The 16,771-nt window shown below is 40.5% G+C and overlaps 1 protein-coding gene across 3 annotated transcripts; it reads left to right on the top strand.

Annotated features, from left to right (window-relative positions):
- The first annotated feature begins 1,706 nt into the window (after nt 1-1,706).
- MDM2 (MDM2 proto-oncogene) lies at nt 1,707-16,771 on the top strand. Of its 3 annotated transcripts, none has more exons than XM_083859648.1 (11): nt 1,707-1,741; nt 2,284-2,356; nt 4,885-4,959; nt 5,322-5,455; nt 5,615-5,664; nt 6,915-6,979; nt 7,127-7,220; nt 9,766-9,923; nt 10,913-11,068; nt 12,434-12,511; nt 13,969-16,771. In XM_083859648.1, exons 2-11 carry the CDS (start codon nt 2,288-2,290, stop codon nt 14,536-14,538), a joined length of 1,449 nt encoding a protein of 482 aa, XP_083715774.1. In that variant the 5' UTR covers nt 1,707-1,741; nt 2,284-2,287; the 3' UTR covers nt 14,539-16,771. The 3 variants fall into 3 exon arrangements, with proteins under 3 accessions (XP_083715774.1, XP_083715772.1, XP_083715773.1); XM_083859646.1 differs by having other exon boundaries at nt 1,708-1,741; nt 9,763-9,923; nt 13,969-16,769; XM_083859647.1 differs by lacking the exon at nt 1,707-1,741 and adding an exon at nt 2,148-2,174 and having other exon boundaries at nt 9,763-9,923; nt 13,969-16,769.

Raw genomic sequence — 16,771 nt, 5'->3', positions numbered from 1 at the left:
TTTTACAACCTTCAAATAGTGGAGAAGTTAGCTCTCATAACTATACAAGCTTATTACTCATTCTTCAAGTAAAACTTTTTAATTATAGTTGTCCTGAATTATCAAGCACAAGAAAATAATTATGTATGTTGATGACATAGCAACACTAACTATGTCAGTGACAAACAAGTGTTGCAGCACTGCATATCAGAAAATATCTCCCTCTTTCCCTAAGCTAGCACAGATAGCATATTTTACCTACTTGAAATCTCCCTTAACTCAAGATTAGTCTCTTGGAGAAAAGAGATAAGATTGTCCTTTCGTCGGAAGACCGTTAAAAATTCTAGACAGAAACTGCTGGAGTTTTTTTTATTCTTAGCAGTTAATGAATTGGTAAGGGAAATTATTATTTAAATAATCTCAGTCTCAAAGTTATTGGTCACAAGATGCTTATTGGTAGAGAAGTGGAAAAAGAAAGTCATAGTTATGAGTTTGGCAAGTCTTGGACTGCAAAATATTTACTGCTAATTTAAAAAAAGCTCTTTGATTTCCACACAGCCGTAGCAAAATGATACTGTGCTTAAGATGAAGAGCAATAATGTGGTAGCTTGGGGAGAACTACATAAACAGTTTTGTTTGGTTTGGTTTAAGTTCAGTAAAACACATTTTGCATTGGAATTAAATTGTTTGTGTTGTCTTCATCAAGACAAGACTGAGCATAAGTAGTAGAGCTGTTTAGTAGCCATTCACTTCCATCATCTCGCATTTTTGTGTAGATGGTATTTTCTCCTAACAATGAAATTAGCTAGCTAAGGGTCTCAGGAATGGGGGTGCTGGGTGGAAAAGAGCAGATATCTGACTTTGCCTGCTGCAGGACATTCTTGACTCCACTTCAAACAGATTTCTGTTTGCCTTGAAATCCCAGCACTAAAAAGAGGTGAGCAGGCTTTGCAAAATTCTGGCAGCTTCTCGCTTGTCCCTCACTAGACCTTGAGCTTTGTGCTCTAGAGGGATAACAAGGTCATCTTGAAAATCCTTCATCACACAAATATCTAGATTTAAACCCGTTGCTGGAATTTTTACAGGGTGCCATGGTTGCTGAGAGGCTGTGTTTGGCCAGCAGACAAGCCCAGGCAGTTATCCACGGCTTGTTTGGACAAGTCAGTTGTCATGGAAAGTCAGCATTGTGCACCCTCTGCTCTAGCCTATCTTTAAACACTGTCTGCAGCGCTCATGTGCTCTGACAAAGCTTTTCATTATTCAAAAATAATTCTAAAACGTGACCACGGGCAAAGAAAAATACCTGAAAATTGGAAAAGGCAGTCAGACTAAAAACTAACCAGTTCGTGTTAAAGTGTAGTAGCTAATAAGTCCCTGTGAAAGTAACATACTTCCAAACGGCCTACATTTAAAAGATACAGAAAATTATAGAATGGGAGATGACAAGAACATAGGAGGACAACACGCAGTTATGTTGGATGCAGAGTTTTCTCCTAGTTCCATCTATAGGCCTGTCTGAGACTCCCCGGCTGATCAGGCCTGGGGCAGGGGCAGCGGAAGCGCTCCGGGGCCGCCGGGGGCGCCTTTCCCTTCCCTTCCTTTCCTTTCCTTTCCCCGGGCCGTGCCCGCGGCGCGACAGGGGGCGCTGCGGCACCAACATGGCGGCGGGCGGCGCGGCGGGGCCGCGGTAGAGGGCCCGGGCGGGGCTCCGGCGGTCCCGGTGCCCGGCGCGGGCCGGGCGGCGGAGCGGGCGCGGCTGGCGGTGCGTGGGGATCGATCGCGACTCGCTCGGGGAGCCGAGGGGGCGCCGGGGGTCCCGCCAGTGGCTCATGCGGCCCTCGGTGTTGGGGGAGGGGCTCCCGCTGGGGGAACGGGCCCAGGCCGCGCTGGGCGGGAGGGCGGACGGGGGGCGCGGGAATCCGCCGGTCCCTCACGGCGCCGTCTCTGTCCGCCGGCGGACCCCGCCACCTTGGGCGGCCGCGGTGAGTCAGCGCCGGGCCCGGCGCTCCCGCCCTCCCGCCCCCCGCCGTGAGTCGGCGGCGGCGCTGCGGATCATGCTCAGGCATGTCGGGCCGGGCCGGCGGGAGCTAAGCCCTGACTTGCCTCCTCTTGGCAGCGCTATAAATAAGGCCCGGCCCGACCCGGCCCGGACACGGCAGCCGGAGTCCGGCCTGTGAGCTGGACGCGGCACCGGGGTGAGTGGGCCCCGCCGGGATGAGTGGGCCCCGCCGGCCCGGCGGCTGCCGCCCGGAGTGTGCCGGGGGCGCCGCGTTCTGAGGCTGTTCTCTCTCCCCTTTACTGCAGGCAAATGTGCAATACCAAGATGTCCTCCCTTACGGATGCCTCCTCTGTGACCGCTTCGGAGCAAGAGGCGCTGGTCAGTAGCTCTGTGGGGCGCGTGGGGTTTTTGCATGCTTTTTGCGGAGTTTTTAGCTGCTAATTCAGAAGCGAGCGATGGTTGGAGAAAAGCCAGGAAATCCAGCCAGTGAAGCTCGTCTCTCTTTGGTTCTTTAGTAAGCGAATCTTAATCGTACAGGGTGATGGTGTAGATCTAGACTGTTTCCTGGAAGCGTCTGATGATTTTTGCTTTTTTTATATAAAAAGGATCCCATGATCCGATTTGATCGTGGTAAGTATTTCGGGTGGAAATTGTTAACAGATAACTGAAGAGCTGTGGAAAATCTCCATCGTATAAAACATACTGTTGGTGAAATAATCTGAAGATTTTCAACTTTCTCCTCTATTGGAATTCGTAAGAAGGTTGTAAGAAGAGTCTTCATTTGTGTTTATGGCTTTGCATTTCCAGGCTTTCCATGATACAGTGACAGTTCTGCTATTTTGTCCTTAGTTTTCCTGAGGATGGAAGCCTTTTACACCTGAAATGCGAGTTTAAAAACTGCATACATACAATGGTGGTTGAACTGGATTATCTTGTGTCAAAGGGTAAAGCTTAAAAGCATGTACTTGACAATAGAACTTACAAAAAGTAAAATTGCAGAACAGCAGACTGTTCAAAATGGATTTTTTCTCATTGTGTCTTCCTTTTTTATTTACGTCATCATATTGTGACATTACTGTCTACTGTCAGATCTGCAAGGCTGCAGAACTTCTTACTTGGAGGAGTCAGGAGGAGAGGGCTGGGGAGTAAAAGTGGATGTAGTTGTGGATTCTGCTTTGCTATGCTTAGCTGTCAGAAATACTTTAAATTATTTGCTTCTTTTATGGAACTCTAATATATATGCTGTATGTTCTAAGTAATTCAGTTCTAAGGAGGCAGTGAATGGACAGTTAATGTTGTCCACGGGCTTAGTTATTCTTTCATTATGTGTAATTCTTGCAACTAATATCTTGTTAACTCACTAAAACTTAACATTGGTTTTAGCAGATCTTGGGAATGGAATTTAGGGTAGTTCCTCTTCTCCACCCTTCCCTCAGACATTCATTCCTTGTCTCATGATATTTTATTCACACTTCCTTGTTTTGTTTTGTTTTGTTTTACTTTCTGTGTTTATTTTTTACACTTTATTTTAGGTAATATATCAGGATAGCTAAATATTAGCCTGGTTTTAGAATGGTTATGCTGTTGTTAAAGAGGTGACACTAGAACATGCTGCACTGGGAGCATCAGTGGCTCCACAGGCTTTGCTGTTGTGGCAGCTCCTGCAGCTCATTCTCATCTGCTGTGCTGGTGCTGGCACAGCTGTGTGGGATGGTGCAGTTTGTATGTATTGGGGAAGTGATTCTTCTTGTTTAATTTTTCCTTCCTCTGCCTTGGAAATTGTCATAGACTGCAGATTAAACTGCTGGCACGGTGTGTGGGTGGGAGGCCATGGCAGAGGTAGGAGTGAGTGAAGCATGATGGAAGGGATAGGATGTGCTTGTCCCAGCTAAGAAGAGTCTTCAGAGGTAAAGCAGCCCAGCTGGCAAATGCAAAGCCAAAACCCCAGAAACTGTCACAGAAAGAGTTTTGCTCTTCTTTTTTGCTTCATGGCTTGCTTTTGCTTCATGGAAACAGAGGTCTGTTTCCATCCTCCCTCCCCTTTGGAAGTTGTGGTAATAGTTAAAGGAGTGAAGCTGAATTCCCCAGGACCCAGCCCTGGACTTGGAACTAATAAAGAAATCCCGTAGCTCCATTTAAGGAATTTGTGTTTACCATGTGTTGAGGTTTAACCTCAGCTGCCAGCTAAGCAGCATGGAGCACCTTGTTCCCTGCCCCCCAACTCCCTTAGTGGTGGGATGGGGGAATCAGAAAAAAAGGCAAAAGATATACAGGTATCAGAGTAATAGTAAAGAAAAGGAAGGATAGTTAAATCCAAGGAAGACAGGTGTTGGACAAGGCAGTTGCTCACCACCTGCTGATGGGTGCCCAGCCCATCTCCAAGATCAGTCAGTACGTCCTGGCCAACTCCCTTGTTCATAACACCCGGCCTGACATTCTGTGGTACAGAATATCCCCTTGGCCAGTTCAGGTCAGCTGGCCAGGATTTTGGCCATGTTCCCTCGTGGCTTGTTGTGCGCCTCCTCGCTGGCAGAGCGTGGGACACTGAAAAGTCCTTGATTTAGTGTAGCTGCTTAGCAGCAACAAAAACATCAGTGTGTTGTCAACATTATTCTCCTGCCAAATCAAAAACACAGCACTGTACCAGCTACTAGGAAGAGAATTAACTATCCCAGCTGGAACCAGGGGACAATGAAAGACTGGGGTTTGAGCTAAGATGTGCAGGGTATGTGTAGTTTAGTATGATTTGGTTCATATTATTTGCTTTTATGAAGATAGGTTTTAATGCAGTTATATGTTTGCATACCAGATTAGTATTGAAGGAGGAAGACCTGTATAAATAATGAACCTGTATAAATAATGTTTTTTTCATTAATAATTAATGCATACTCTTTTTCCACACACAGGTTAAACCAAAGCCACTGTTGTTGAAATTGTTAAAGTTAGCTGGTGCTGAAAAGGACACTTTTACTATGAAGGAGGTGAGAACTTTTAATCACTAGAGGTAGACCACAGTGGGTACCGATAGATTGTTTTGGGTTGGGTATAAATGGGGGGGCAGTGTTGTTCATAGCTTGTCTAGAAATTGTGATAAGACACTATTTATTCTCCTGCTGATTTGTAACTGGGTATTTAGCAAGTTTCTCAATCCAAACAAAAGTTTCTGGTGGTCTGTAGAATAGCAGTGTTCTTCTGGAATGACAGATGAAAATCTGATGGCTCATAGAGAGTTTTAGGCAGTTTGAAGAGCAAATTCCAATGTATTTAATAGGCTTTGTCTTTTACACTTAAACTTGAAGCAACAGCCTGGGTATTTAACATCTGTATTTCATTTATTTCACAGGTAATATTCTATATTGGACAATATATTATGTCTAAGCAATTGTATGATGAAAAACAGCAGCATATTGTACACTGTGCAAATGATCTCCTGGGGGATTTATTTGGAGTAACAAGCTTTTCAGTAAAAGAACACAGGTAAAATGGGATTCTTTTCTGAGAGTCTGGTGGGGAAATAATGAAGAACATAATGCCTTTGTCCCTTTTTTAACTCTTCGTGTCTTCAGAGATGGTAAGCTCTCTTTTATGGTTACGTGTAGCTAACTTGTATCATCTCTTTCTTTATCCCTATTTAAGGAAACTATATTCAATGATTTCCAGAAATCTGATAGCAATCAATCAACAAGGTAAGCTAGTTTAGGAGGGTGATTTGTTTGGGAAACAGCAGTAGAGAAAATAAAATTTCCATAATGTATCTTGCAGGTAGTGATCAGATAACAGTGAGCTCTCCACTATTAGCTATTCGGCTTTGCTCACTATAGTCCAGAGCAATCACAAATAGTGAATCAAAGCAAACACTCGTTTCTTCAGGAGGAGAAAAAAATTCTGAACAGAGCATTTGGGTAATTTTATTGGACTAGAACCAGAAAAAACGCAGAGCTGAACAGAAAGGCTACTAAATTACAAACTTAAGTCATTTGCTTGTATTTCTTACTGATAAAGCCCTCAACAACATAAAAAGTTTTAATATGAAGAAATGCCTTCTTGAACTTATGCCAGCAATAAAATCAAGAGCAAAGGCTCTTTTCTTTTTTTTTTTTAATGTTCTATTTTAATTTTCACAACTGAATGTGAAGTACATTTAGAACTGGTCATTTTTAGCTATACTCAGCCCTGTTTTAAATGGGCTGTATATTTTTAAAAAGTACCTTTGTGGTAATGCTGTGGATAGCCACTCCTTGAATGGAGAGTTGTTATACACAGTCCTACAGTATAAAAATGCTCAATATAACTGTAGTTTTTGCCTAATACAGGGTGAGTTAAACAATGGAAGCCATTTTGTAAATTGGCCTCTAAATCTGTACAAAGACACCCTTTGTTTCTAATTTTTCCTAAAGGCAAGTGTTCAGCTGCTGAAGATGGGAAACTTGCTCTCTTTGTCATCCCCATTGTTCAGCTTGAAGACTTAAATTTATCTTTCAATTCTTTTTTCATGAAAGACTCTTTATTAATTCAGGATCTGTCTGTTAGTAAGCATATATCATTAACAACAGCTAATTTTTCTTCTATTGTATGTCTTTGTAATTCAGAGTTCCTGTAAGATGATAAGTAGTAAAAAGCACTTTGGAGAGGAGCAAGTAATAAATTTTGAGCCTATATTCTTTCATATCAGCAGAATCACAGTTTATGCACAGACTTCCTTTGAAGCCATTTATAATAGAATTCTGAGCTGCTTTCAGTTGACATTTCTTCTTTCCCCCTGCATTTTCACTTCAGTAATGTTACAGGGAAGGTGCTGCATGCACTTGAAAAACAAAAGATATGTATATTTCTTTCCATTGTTGCAAAATGTCTGGATTTAAAATTTTACTTAGAATTTACTTTTTGAGCCTGAAATTGACTTTTTCTGCTAAGTTTTATTTTGGTTTGGTTTCAGACTCTACCCTTGGTGACACACCTGAGGATGATGCCACATCTCAGCTTGAAGAAGAAAATGTTAAGGTGCTATTTTTATTTTATTTGAATAAATTTTCTGACTTGTACATCCTGTTCAGTTTTGCATGATAGTGTAATGGTTTAATGTAGTAAGTTGATTCTAGCACTTACCTCATATTCATGCACAGGCTTACTCAGTATTTCTGTTATCAGGAGTCTATGCAAGAGTTAGAAGAGAAGCAGACTTCGTCAAACGGGACTTCCCGACCAACTACATCTTCTAGGAGGAGGACACACAGTGAATCTGGTATCTGCAGATTTATGATGCAGAGCTTTCAGTAGCATGGCCACTTAGAGGGAAAAGCTACATTCTCTTGCCTTGCTGTCTTGAAAGATGCTGACAAATACTATTCATGTTTCTCTGCTTATCTAAAACAAAATGTTCAGTCTGAAAGAAAAAACACAGTTCCTTGCATTGTTCCAGTTCATGTTACAGTCTGGATCTCTAGAATTGTTAGTAAGATGATGGAATAACTTGCTCCACAGCTCTGTTAAACTTTTTCACATCAGCAGGACTTTATCAGTTATATTATCTTCATGATGAGAACACTTTAGTTTGTAGTCAACTGATACCATCAAATTCATTTCAGTTCCCTCTGTAGACAGTCACAAAATTTGACTTTTTTTTTGTTCACTAAAGCCAGTTTTCTTTGGATTTCAACTGGTGAGAGGCATCAAAGATGTGGTAGTAACACAGGATGATTTTGGATATATTCATATACCTCACCATTCAGTAAGCACTTGATGCTTAATGTTAAAACATCTGGTGAACTAAGCATATTTGCCTCCCCTTCATTTTTACTGTGGTTATTCAATAATCACTGGCAAGTACATGTTCAAAACACAAAACGTTTCTTCTGATAAGTAGCAATTACAATGTGGTCAGCATAAACCTGAGTGAATTCCTCAATGGAAGTGTTCTCTACAGTTCTAGTTAAACATTATTCTGTGGAATTTCTTACATTGTTCCATCACTTACTGTCTTGCCTCATGACTTGGTGGTTATAATTACCTGGGCAGTGATAACCTTCTGTCACTGCATAGAACTTCCTTTTCTTCACTTGCTCAGGAACATTTTTCAGTTCCTCAGCTTTCAAGTAGTATTTTTTGTGTCCCTCATAGGCCACTGTTACATTAAGTCAGTCCCAAACCAGTGCTGCGTTGCTGAGCGGTTTGCACTAAATTAAAAGAACATTTTAATGTTGTAATTAAAACTGATGAAAGGATGGAAAGTCTCAGTTAAACATCACAACCTGTAATATTTAGGCATGGCACAGAGCACATAAGGTCCTGTGTTGTGCTTACTTATTGTAGGTTTGATTATTAACTCTTGTCTTTGCATCCATTTATTAGTTTGTTACAACCTTAAGAGTTCTTTTAATATAGTGTTTTTATATACACTTTTTTTCTAATTTATAGGAAATCTTCCCTTTAAGCCACTATTCTTGTTAAATTGGGATGGTAATGGCTCCTTTGGAGCCATTAACTAGTGTATAGAGACCTTGTGGTGATACAATATCAGTACGGCATGGAGCCATGACAACTAAATGAGGACAACGATGGACAGGAGCAACCTTTGGGCCTGGGGGCACCAAGTTTGGTGGGGCTCTCAGGGCGGAAAAAAGAAAAGAGTGGGGCTGAGCCAAGAAGCACCAAGGGAAAGTAAGAGAAGTCTCAAAGTATGTACAAGTGTTTTCTCCTATTTTTATTTTTTTTTTCTTTTTTGTACAAAAAAATCAAAGATTCAAGACTTGAAGACTTGTGAATTGTCTCAGTGTGATTTGCAAGGCAAGGGAGAAGCTGGGCAACAGAGGATGGGTGCAAAAGGCACCTGTGGGGGGCAGCAGGCTCCTATCAAGACCTGCTGAACCAAAAGTTGTTGGCATCTTGGAAGGTTTTCACTCTGCTGCACTGACATTCTGAATTTACAACACGTTTTTATATAAAGTTGCTTTTTACCAAATTCTCTAAAAGTCAGGGGAGCTGAATTTTGACTTACTTACACCTAAAATGCTGTACCCTTAGTCCTTGTGCTGGTGTAGGTGATCGTTCCAAAACACAATGTATTCACAAAGCACTGTCTTTTTGCCTTCAAACCTAGCATGCTTAGTAAGCAGAGCTTAAGGCAATGCTTTCAGAGTTCAGCTTTTTGCATAGTATGTCTTGAAGATTTTCTTGCTAGGGTGCAACAAAAGTTCTAATAGTTTGTTACAAAAATCTTATTGAGTAAATACAATTACATGTAGTGCACATATTCACTGATATATATGTTGAGGTGTCTGAAACTCAAACCTGAATTTACCTTGCTTAGCACAAGGTGTTCTGTTATGACCTGGGAGCTAATTGCTCTATCTCCTTACAAATTTTGGGGTGGACTCAGAAGCCCTCTGAAAGTGCCTTTCTGTCCATTTCCTGTAGAGGGAGTGAGGACAAGAAAGATTCTAATTTTACTTCTTGAAATTAGGAAGGGTTTAACATGTCGTGTGTGGAGTAAAAATTCTTTCAAATTTGCAGTCGTTTTCCATGTGAAGGCTGCTGATGGGACAAGTGGGGAAAGCCAGCCCCTGAAATACTGGTTTCAGAAATGTTTCACACTATATGGGTATAAGTGTTATTGTGTCTTTCAAAATAATTCTTAGTGCCTTCTTGCCCCATAAAAAGTAGTAAAATATTTTGCTTTATTAGATTTCTTTATAGTAAATTATATTTTAAGCTTCTTTTTAGAATATTCAAAACTGCACATTGCATAGATACTTTTGAGTAATTTAAAAATTCTTGACTATGCTCAGAAGAAAATTCTTCAGATGATCTGCACAGTGACAGAAGAAAGCGACACAAGTCAGACAGCATTTCGTTGACGTTTGATGAAAGTCTCTCATGGTGTGTAGTCAGTGGTCTGTGCCGTGAAAGAAGCAATAGCAGTGATTCAACAGATTCTCTGTCCATTCCTGTAAGTCAAAATAGAAATGTAAAATATTTTTGTGGTACAAATTTTGCAGATGCCACAAGTGCAAACATGCATCTGAAAACAAGGTTCTTAATTAAAAGCAGCAGTGCCTTCAGTGGTGTCTGAGGAAAGAAAAGAGGTTGAAAGTAAAGTAGGTGTGTGGGTGGAGTGGGGTTTTTCATAGATCTGCTGGCAAAGCTGAAGTGAAACTTTTTAAAATATTAATGTTGCATAGTCTTTAAAAATCAAGATCCTCAGTGTTTGGCACAGTATGGAAAAATTGTCAGACATATTTTATGTTTTAAAATAAGTATTTCTTAGGATGCTAAGGGACAAAAAGAGTCATAGACATTCCCTAGTTCAGAGTTAGGTGGTTAGTTCTGGTACAGCTTTGGTAAGTGTGCCCAGTGGAATGGATACTGATGGTGCATTGTATTCATTTGCCATGCCACTACTTGGAAGTTTTGTATTGTTTTTATCACACACCAATGCAAATTATTTGTGGTTAGATTAAATAATGAAGAGCTGAACTAACAGTATTCCTAGTCACATTCTGTGTTTTAGATTGACACAACTAACACTGTATCTTCAGTCTTCCTATTTTGTAATTGTTAAGACACGGTCTCAGATTAAACAAAGTTTATGAGAATGGAGAATTTAATGACATGCAGCCAAAAGAAACCATCTTCTTTCATCTGTTCTTTCTCTTTTTAGGAGGGACTTTCTGAAGTAATAACTGCAGCCTTTCAGGTTCCTGTAGGCTGAGTGCAGTTTCTTATTACAGAGCCAACAAAAGGCTTCCAGACCTAGCTTTATTCTTACCCACCTGTAATTTGTTTATCTCATAAAAAGTACTGTGTCTCACAGCAGCTGGTCTTTTTTCTTCCATAGTAGTTATACTGTAGTACAGTTTTATCCTGAGAGTTGTTTTAACAGTAATGTTATGGGCTGGTGAGGTTGAATGTGTGCTTTCTTTTCTTTGTTTTTTTCAGGATCTTGATGCTAGTTCATTAAGTGAAAACTCTGATTGGTTTGACCACAGTTCTGTGTCAGACCAGTTCAGTGTTGAGTTTGAAGTTGAGTCTGTTTATTCAGAAGATTATAGCCATAATGAAGAAGGGCAAGAGCTCACAGATGAAGATGACGAGGTACTATCCACTTTCCTTGTTTGACCCTGGGGGGAGGGGATGAGAAGGAAAAGGATTTTCAACATGAAAAATTTCTGTAAGTTTCCAAGGAGAACTCTTCAGGTGTATTTTTGAGCTACATGTGCTGGTGTCACAATCTGCACCCAGTTGTTCATTCAATCAAATTACACATCAGTGCAGCTGGATCATCCTTATACAACCCACCAGCCAGTGACTGAAACATGCTGAGGCTTTCTGCATGCTCTGAAATGGGCTGTATAGGAAAGTCTGGGTGCTTAACTTCTCTCACCAGCTGTTGGAGTCTGACACCATGTGTGCTTCAGTCTTTCTGCATTTTTAATTCTAGAAGTTTGTGTTGAGTTTTGACAACACTTAAAACCAAAGGAGACCTTTCTGAGTAACTCTTTCCAAAGGGATATATCCGAGTTTTTTGCCTCTGTGTTAAAGTTTCATAGAGATGCTGAACCAAAGATTTAGAAATCTTTATTAGTAGGAAAGAAGACAGAAAAATTTGGATTACTGCCATTTTCAAGAGATTTCTGGGATGTTGGGAATGAAGTGAGAATGTATGTGAGGTTTTCTTTCTGAGTTAGTTTTCTGTTACTTTAGAGAGGTTACTCAGCTCATGGCAAGTTTGGTAAGTACCAGAGGCAGAATTCACCAGGGACATACATGATTGTGGTACCTGAGAGGCTGAATGGGACTGGCTGTACTGATGTACACCAAGTTGTAGTGTAGTGCAGAGCTGCACCCTAAGAGAGGATGGTAATTTAAGAGCAGATGGAGGAAGAAAAGATTGAAGTGTGCCCTTGCTCCAGACAGTAGTTTTGGGATTGCAGAATGACTGGTGTCGAAGGGGCCTCTGGAGGTTGTCCTATCCACCCACCCTGGCTCAGGCTGAGCTGATTGCCCAGGTCCATGTTTAGATGTCTTTTGAATATCTCCAGGGATGGAGGCTTCATAGATCCTCAGGCCAACCTGTGCCAGTGCTCCTTCATCCTCACAGTAAAAGGTGTCTCCTGTTATTCACAGGGAACTTCCTGTGTTTAATTTGTGCTAATTGCCTCTTGTGCTGCCACTAGACATCGCTGAAAAGAGCCTGGCTCTGTGTTCTTGATGCCATCCTTTCAGGTATTTACCCACATTGATCAGGCACCTCTGACCTGAGCCTTCTCCAGGCTGAACAGTTCCAGCTCTTTCAGCCTTTCCTCACATGAGAGTTCCTCTAATCCATTAATAATGTTAATAGCCCATCCCTGGAGACTCTCCACTAGCATGCTATCTGAAAATCTAATCAGGGTAAAAATATTTGGATTTTTAATTAAATGCCAAAACCCAGTTATATATTTTTTAAATTTAAACCAGGTTTATCAGCTGACTATTTACCAAGATGAAGATAGTGATGCTGATTCATTTGATGAAGATCCAGAGATATCTCTGGCTGTGAGTACAAACTTTTCTGGCGAAGCATCTTAAGTTGGGTAAACTGACATAGAATAGATCATGAACTATAGTTGCTATCAGTAATTTTTTTAAGAATTAAATTGACTTTTTCTTCTATGACTGAAGGTTCCAATACAGTATTTTAATTACTGAACATATGATTGTTAAGGAATCTTGGGGATGTAAAAACCTCAATCTCACACTAATGCATCATTTCATTGACTTAATGGAAGGAAATTATTCGGACCCTAAATCTGACTTTGTGCACAGAATGGAAAAAAATTAAGATCTTAGTCATGTACATTTAAAAAACTCTTCCTGTCAGTTAGAATTTTTATTGTCCAGCCTGAATGAAGGTATCTGTAACACACAGATGTGAAGGCAAGTTTTTTTTGAGAACAGTACTGTAAAAGTAAAAGAGGTCTTTACCACATTCTGTGAGACTGTTCTGGAAGAGTGGGAAGAAATTTACAGTTTTGAGGCAAAGTATGGAGATGTTCGTGAAAAAACTTTGCATTTTAATTCTAATGTGTACTGTCTCCTTATTTATATCTGCTTTTCACAGTTGACACTTGAATTAAAGCTGTTTTGTGGAACTGTGAAGTGTTCTAGTCCCTTGATAGTCTATAAGACTGAGGGACTTAATGTGTTAAAATACAGGGATAGCCACCTTCTGAAAACGTAGCAGTGCTTATGTGGGGGAAAAGAGACCTGTACATTATTTTTAGGATTTAAAATTAGCTTGATAAGCTTTTGATGTTACTGATGTTATTCAGGACTTGTGTAAGTAAGTTTTGAGTTGTTTTGTTTTGATTTCCCCTACAGCTTGCATTATTTCTAGGTGTTTCTGTCCTTAAAAACAAAATGTGGTTTATTTTCATTATAGTATATGGAGTAACCTCGGAGAGGCTGATGCACCACTTTTTTTTTTTTTTTTCCCCCTTATATTTTATTTTCCTTTCCCCCATCTTCCCATCTGGTTTTGCATTGGCCGGTGCTGTGTCTCCTGGGCTGTGTCGGGGCGCCCTCACCCGGCCGCTTTGTGCACCAACAGCTCCGCAAACGGCACGGGAAGGGTTCCTCAGCCTTGAACAGCTCCCCTTGCACAAGTTCATAGTCGAAAAGAAGGGAAATTATGACCTTCTTAAAAAGTTTTTCATGAGGGCCCCTGAAGAAATTTGTGGTCTGGTTTCTGCAGTTTTGCATAAGAAATAATAATTTGTTCTATTCACAAACCTACTGCAAAACAAAGGAAAGCCAGAGTCCTTTTAAAAAGGGAACCATTTTAATCCAAAACTGTAAAATAGGGCCACTGAATGGAATTTGAAAATTGTAAACAAGTTGATAGCTCAACATAATAATTATTTTGGCAGTAATGAATTGTTAATAATTTCTGAATACTTCAGTTGTAAGTGTTCCAAGTAGCTTAAACTTTTCCAACCTTTGATTCACTAAAGGATTATTGGAAGTGTCCCGAATGTAGTGAAATGAATCCCCCGCTTCCACGACACTGCCACAGATGCTGGGCCCTTCGTGAGGATTGGCTTCCAGATCAAAAGACTGAGAAACTGGAAAAGAGCACATTAGAAGCCTCCTTTCCTGCAGAGTCTGGGGAAGGTTTTGATGTTCCTGACTGCAAGAAAACAAAAATGACTGAAGATAAAGAACCAGCTGTGGATGAGATTGAGGAGAAAACAGTACAACTTTCTGAGTCCCAGGAAAGTGAAGGTTATTCCCAGCCATCAACATCAAGCAGCATGTTCTGTAGCAGTCAGGAGGACTTAAAGGAACCCGAGAAGAGAGAAACACAAGACAAAGAGGAAAGCATGGAAACCAGTCTGCCTGTTAGCAGCATAGAGCCGTGTGTCATATGTCAGAGCAGGCCTAAAAATGGCTGCATAGTACACGGCAAAACAGGACACCTCATGTCATGTTTTACATGTGCAAAAAAGCTCAAGAAGAGGAACAAACCCTGCCCAGTGTGCAGGCAGCCCATACAAATGATTGTATTAACTTATTTTAGTTAGACACATGTTGACTGGAAAGCTACAAAAGAAACTTCATAAACTGGTTAAGAGAGTAAGAAATTATTTTTGTATGGTTATTGGAAAATTAATATTTTGTGTCTCTTGGTGTTCTGTGTGAAAAATAATTGCTGACAGAAGTGCACTGGAGTTATTAAGAGGTTTGCCTAATAGTCATAAGTCAACTTGGAGATTTTAATCCCTCTCAGTAGAAGACCAGGTCATCTGAACCACCTGCCTCTCCAAGTGTTTAATGTTCCATGCAAGTTAGTGACATTTGTTTATTGAATTAAATACACGCATTAAAACTCCAAATTCAATGATTGTAGGAGGAGAGACATTTGAAGTGTTTATTTCTGCAAGTTCCTCATTTAAGAAAATAGAGTATTATCCAGGTTCCAGTTTTTGTTGCCTGGTGAAGACATAAGGCTCAGTCAGACCCTTCTGAATAAGTCAATAAAATGAATAAATAGAATCTTCTCTTAAATTCCTTCAAGTAACCAAATTCTGTGAGAGATCTTACCAGGAAGTAAGGAAAGATGTGGTATAAAATTATACTTTGGAAACCTAGAAGGGTATTGTGTGTCTTTTATTTTTATAGTGTGCATTGTAAACTTAAGGGCTGTGTGTCCCCTGAGAAGTCATTGATCCAAGCTCACTCATACAGTTCTCTCTCAAACATCCAGAGAAAGTGACATTTGTGGGTTTGGAGGTCTGTACTGATTATGATGATGATGATTATTATTTATTTAGCAACATGAAACAAGTCTCGGGCAGACAAGATAAATGAAGGATATGCTATGAACTGTCATGTCAGGCAGTATTTAGGGCACAGTTGTTTTCTTTTTCTGCACTTGTTTCTGACTTAGCAGAATACATTCAGCTGCATTGCTACATTCACCGTAATAAAAATAGAAAAAAAAAATCGACCTTTGTCTGCAGAAACAAGCTGTGCAGTTCCAGTTCACATTCTTTAAGTGCAGTAGTCTTTCCACTCACTGTTCTTATCTGTATCACAAGAATTCTGAAAATCTTTCGCAAAGTGTTTGGCCAACTCAAAGTTGGTCTTGTTGGATCTGCCCTTTATAGCATTTAGCTCTTGCCTCCTCAGTGTACTTTGTCAAAAACTTTGTGAGACTTACCAGTTCTGTGCCCAGGGAGTCTTTGTGCCAGACTACCTTGCCTGAAGGCCCCCAGAACTGAGGGTGGCAGCAAAGACTCCTCTCCTCCAGGGCTGCAAGTGCCTGGAAGTACCCAGGAAAAGGACAGGAAGGTGTACAGGAGAGACTTAGTAAATCCTTGGTTGTGACTTGGTTGAAAAGTAATAACTTCATAGGTAAGGACTGAATTATTTGGATCATTCATGTTTTGTTCATACATTTGAGGTATTTCTTTAAAAATGCCACTAAAAGATACTGGTATACCTCAAGTTCTAACAGTTCATTTTAACTAAACAAAATATAAACCCTAGTTGTATACATTTAAATTCTTACTTGCAAGTTTCTTGCCTCCTGCAATTTGTAAAGAGACAGTAGGTAGCTAGAAGTTCTTGGAAGTTTTTTCATCAGCAGAAACTTTTTCATGGTTTTATAGGATTTGATCCTTCAGCCTGAGATAGAGAAGGCCTTTGCACAGATAGTTAACTGTTTCAAGTAGGGACACTAATAGAGGGCTACCTGCCTTACTTTGCATTTCCTAATAATGTTTTTTTTTTTAATTTTTGATTTGATAAACTTAGGTGCAGTGAGGCTTGCAGATGCTCTTCGTTGCACCTGCAGGTGAGAGAGAACTGTAAATGTGTATATGCAGAAGCATCAATAATATGGGGACTGTGCATAACCCATTTCATCTTATGAAACTTTGTCCACTGCATTGTCTCCCATGTCTTCCTCCCCTCTCTCCGTGTGATGCCTTCTCTGCAGTCACTGCCCTGGCTGTGTAACCAGTGCTGGGGGAGCAGCTGTCCTCATCTAGTTCCTGATGGGACAAATTGTACCACCCCACTGTTGGCATTCTTTTCCAGTCACAGGCCTTCTGTTGCAGAGAGTAGCCCTGGAAATGCCTTCCACTACAATGGTGAGGAAAGGGGGAATTTGGAATTCTGCATCCGCAAATGACTGTGTCCAGTATTTTGGTTTGAGTTACATTTTATGACTTAATATTATTCTTAATGACTTCTAATACAACTTTAGTTTGTTTGGTGTGGCTGCACTGCCTTCTGACTGGAAGTGATGGT

The sequence above is a fragment of the Zosterops lateralis genome, assembly GCF_965231275.1.
Source record: "Zosterops lateralis genome assembly, chromosome: 4".
NCBI classification, from domain to species: domain Eukaryota; kingdom Metazoa; phylum Chordata; class Aves; order Passeriformes; family Zosteropidae; genus Zosterops; species Zosterops lateralis.
The sequence above is the reverse complement of the archived record's forward strand: the minus strand, read 5'-3'. Positions and strand labels throughout refer to the sequence as shown.

Excerpts from the sequence above, each read along its gene's own strand:
- MDM2 (XM_083859646.1), top strand. The coding sequence starts at position 2,288 with ATGTGCAATACCAAGATGTCCTCCCTTACGGATGCCTCCTCTGTGACC. Across the intron at positions 7,221-9,762 it reads GAGGACACACAGTGAATCTG|AAGAAAATTCTTCAGATGAT; the intron begins GTATCTGCAGAT and ends GACTATGCTCAG. Across the intron at positions 9,924-10,912 it reads CAGATTCTCTGTCCATTCCT|GATCTTGATGCTAGTTCATT; the intron begins GTAAGTCAAAAT and ends TGTTTTTTTCAG.